General features: G+C 51.4%; 1 protein-coding gene across 1 annotated transcript; it reads left to right on the top strand.

Annotated features, from left to right (window-relative positions):
- The first annotated feature begins 437 nt into the window (after positions 1–437).
- Positions 438–1536, top strand: LOC107112421 (claudin-3-like). The gene has a single exon (XM_015413549.1). The coding sequence runs from the start codon at positions 438–440 to the stop codon at positions 1080–1082; it is 645 nt and encodes a 214-aa protein (XP_015269035.1). The 3' UTR covers positions 1083–1536.
- The last annotated feature ends 2523 nt before the right edge of the window (positions 1537–4059 follow it).

Raw genomic sequence — 4059 nt, 5'->3', positions numbered from 1 at the left:
CATAAATATTCAAGGCCTTCTGAGGCTTAAAAGTCAAGAAACACCCTGTGCCATTCAGAGCACTCTGGAAGGTATTCCCCTTCTGCTTCCAGCCCTGCCCCTGCTTGCCAGCCTCCTCTTGAAACCAAAAGCGGTCACGGCAAACAAGCGGTAGGAATTCAGGGCTCGCTTCCAGCTCGCCCTCCCTGGTCGGCCTCCATCTCTCAGGGATGCCATCTCCACAAACAAACAAAAGGAGATGGTGTGAGGGAACGGCTGGGTGAGAGTCCGTTGGCAAAGCCCCACCCCGCGCCTGAGCTAACACAGCCCGCCCCGGCTATAGCGATGGTTATAAATCAGCCCAAGCCCAGGTGCTTGAGAAGCTCTACTGGAAGCTACACGCCGAGAGCAACCGATTCCCCCGCTTGGCAAGCACTGACCGACAAAGCGGCGGCAAAATGTCGATGGGCCTGGAAATTGGCGGGGTGTCCCTGTCCGTCCTGGGCTGGATCGGCTGCATCTTGTGCTGCGGGCTGCCCATGTGGCGGGTGACGGCCTTCATTGGCGCCTCCATTGTCACTGCACAGATCACCTGGGAGGGTCTCTGGATGGACTGCGTGGTGCAGAGTACTGGCCAGATGCAATGCAAGGTTTATGACTCCATGCTGTCGTTACCCCCGGACCTGCAGGCCGCCCGTGCCCTGGTGGTCATTGCCGTCCTCCTAGGTGCATTGGGCATCCTCGTCTTCTTGATGGGGGCCCAGTGCACCCGCTGTATCGAGGAAGAGTCCACCAAGGCCAAGGTGACCATCGTCTCTGGAGTCGTCTTCCTCTTGTCCGGCATGCTGGTCCTCATCCCCGTCTGCTGGTCGGCCAACACCATAATCCGTGACTTCTACAACACGCTGGTGCCCCAAGCCCAGAAGCGAGAGCTGGGAGCTTCTCTCTACATTGGCTGGGCAGCGGCTGCCCTCTTTCTTTTCGGGGGCGCCTTGCTCTGCTGCACCTGCCCCCCTAAAGATGACAGGTACAGACCCACAAATGTGGCCTACTCAGCCCCCAGGTCAGCAGTGACCAACTACGACAAGAAGAACTATGTATGAAGCGGCAGCCCACCCTGGGTGTAAAACTCAACCGCTCATTGCTGCACCCGCCAGGAGGCTCCTGAACTTCACCGTCACTCACTCAAGAAAAGAGACAGTCAGATATATCCTTGGGAATACATGCACAGAGATATGTTCTGCTTTAACTTTGGGGACTGAATGAGGGGCTCTGGGCTGGCGTTCCCCCGCCACAAAGAATCCCTGAAAAGGGGAAGGAAAACCCGTCAGCTCGTCCTTTCTCGTCTTCTCGTGGATAGCCTTTGACTGAAAACACCTCTCGCCCCATCTTGGACTTTCACTGAGTGCCTCTGCAAGATTAGACCCTGCTTCCCGTCCCTCAAGCTTCGTCTTCAGCCAGCAAAGGTTGGCAAGGGGGCCAGGGCACTGTTTGTAAGCCAGGGAAGCCCCCGTGGGTGTGCCCTTCACATTGCCTCTCTGCTGTTCAAGGCTCACACTGGGCCCTTTTATTCTTCCTATCTCGGACCCTTTGTTTCTGCGGGGATTACTTAGAAAAGTGATTAATTTAAAGGGTGGGGAGGGAGGGTGCGATGATGTGACAAAGACTGTGTGGGGAGAGACATCCTCCAGGCTTAAGATCTGCCTGCTGTTGCGAATTCTGGGGAAATGATGGGCGGTGGGAGATGATATCAAACCAGGGCTCTTTTTAAAGCTGCAATGGCTGCTTTAGGGCACGGGATTTGGTTTGATTTGGGCAAAGAGGCCAGCATTCTTGTGTGTGACAGGCTTCCAGGGAGAAATAAAGATGGCCTCCACTTCCTCCTCTACACTGAGAAGGAGATCCTGCCTTGAGGTAATAACTTTGTCCCAAACCGGACCTCTGGGAAATAAATGGTTTCCACCCAAGGTACAGGGAATCAGCCATGGGGAAAAGCGGGCGGTGCATTTGAGCAAGTGGTCTGCCACTGAGAAGCTTGTGAGAGTTGGTGAGGGAGAAGCAAAGATGGCCGACATCCCTCATGTTCTCAAGCCTGGCCCTTCAGCACGAGTGGTAACTACCCCGGTCAGGAGTGAACAAGCCGACTAGCAGATACCGACACCTCCTGGGAGAGCAGGGTGGTGGCAACCACTGGAACAGGGCAGAGGAATATTTAAGAAGCTGCCGGTAAAATGAATCTTGACTGGTAGCAGCCCTTCAGACTTTTCTGTCATGAACATTTTAACCAGGGATACCAAGGCGGGTTCACATCCAGCGAAGATAGGCGGAAACGGGTTCATGGTTCTACGGGGCTCGAGGCCGACTGAGACTCCCCCACCTGCTTTGTGTTTTGTACTAGTTTATGGTGTTCTCTTCTTTCTCCCGCAAATAAAACTCTGTTTTAGTAACTCGATCAAACGTTGCATTCTTGACGATTTGGGTCCGACGTGAGTGGCAGCCCACTTTCAGCTTCCTGGGAACAGCCAGGCTGTTTGGTCTCATAGTTCTGTCCGTGTTTACTGGTGAGCGTTCTGCATTCTTGCTCTGTGTTTACTTTGCAGTTCGGTGTGTGCGCCTAGCCCCTTTTTGTTGCTTACGCAACGATGCTGCGCTCCTTTTGTGCTGGTGGGAGGCTCCAGGAGGCAAGAGGCCCGAGGGGTCTCTAGCGGATAGAGCTTTGGACTCGGCAAAGGGTCCTAATCTTAGCTCAGAAAGCATGCGCACAAATGAACATAAAGGAAAAAACTTGTATATACTAACATATATGCTCACAGCGGCTAGAATCCTGATAGCTAAATACTGGAAACAAGAAGATTCCCAAGAGAAAGGAATTAACTGAGAAACTTACGGATGTCGCAGAAATGGACAAATTAACAGTAATTTTGCAAGGGAAAGATGATAAGGTGTTTAAAGAAAGATGGGCAGAATGTTATAAATGGATAGAGAACAAAAATATGTAATAGACTCGTTCAGACTATATCTACATAATTACAATTGTAAAAGTTGTATACTTTGGATAAAATTTAAATAAAATGATTAAAAAGAAAGAAAGAAAGAAAGCATGAGCACATCTCAGCAGCAATCCGAGGGCAGCCATAGGCAAGTTATGAATATTCTGGAAAAGAGGGGGAAGGTATCCAAACGGAGAAGGATTTTTAAACAGACTTTCTGCTTAGTGCTAGCCTGAGCTCGCCCTGATCCTGAACCACAACCCAGAATCCTGCCCTGAGGTAAGGACAGGTAGCTGCCTCAGGCAGTATATTTTGGGTGCCTCAAGGGAGATGTGTGGGAGTCAAAAACAAATAACCCGTGGGGGCAACATATACCAGGAAGTTCTCCTGCCCAAGCACCACTGAAATGAATGGGTTTCTGTGGAAGAGATCATGCCGAGTGAAGGAGAGAGACATTCAGCCCCGTAGCTAGGGAATTTTTTTGGAGGGGGCCTCAGGGGGCCTGCCAGCTAATTAAATGAAAGTACCATGCAGGTGGTAAGTTGGAGCACTTTAAGGGTAGCCCAAGAGGGAGGGGGCACTACAGAAGCAGGTTGCTGCCCAGACAAAACGTAATGGAACTTATGGAACTCACTGCCACAAGATGTGGCAATAGGGTGGCTTTAAAAAAAAAACACAGATACATTCCAGTAAGCATTTAATTAGTACACCTATAAATATTCAGAGGCAGATCGTTTCTGAGTAGGAGAAGCTGGGGGCCGTGGAGTAGACGATCACGCTCTGCGTGGGAACCACTCCGATAATCTGCCTGGCCACTGTTGGAAATGGAACCAAATGTTGGTCTGGAGGGACCCTCACCCAGCAACCCATATATGGACACAAAGCAGTAGACAAACTTGAGGCAGATGTTAAGTCACAATAAGTGGGATTTCCAGGTGCAGAGGGGGTGGACATCTGAGCAGGAGGGCTGTCGCGGTCATGCCTCCTCCGTGAGCCTTTTGTATGGCCACAGAAAGGACCCTTGGCTCGGTGCAGTAGGACCATTCCAGTGTTTTTACTGGGCTCCAGGTGCTCCTCGTAGACTCCCCCT

Source organism: Gekko japonicus, unplaced genomic scaffold (assembly GCF_001447785.1).
Source record: "Gekko japonicus isolate JY-2015 unplaced genomic scaffold, Gekko_japonicus_V1.1 scaffold250, whole genome shotgun sequence".
In the NCBI taxonomy this organism is placed as follows: domain Eukaryota; kingdom Metazoa; phylum Chordata; class Lepidosauria; order Squamata; family Gekkonidae; genus Gekko; species Gekko japonicus.
This window is presented reverse-complemented; position numbering and strand designations above follow the sequence as displayed.

What these genes read in the sequence shown, in the direction of transcription:
- LOC107112421 (XM_015413549.1), top strand. Translation starts at nt 438, where the DNA reads ATGTCGATGGGCCTGGAAATTGGCGGGGTGTCCCTGTCCGTCCTGGGC.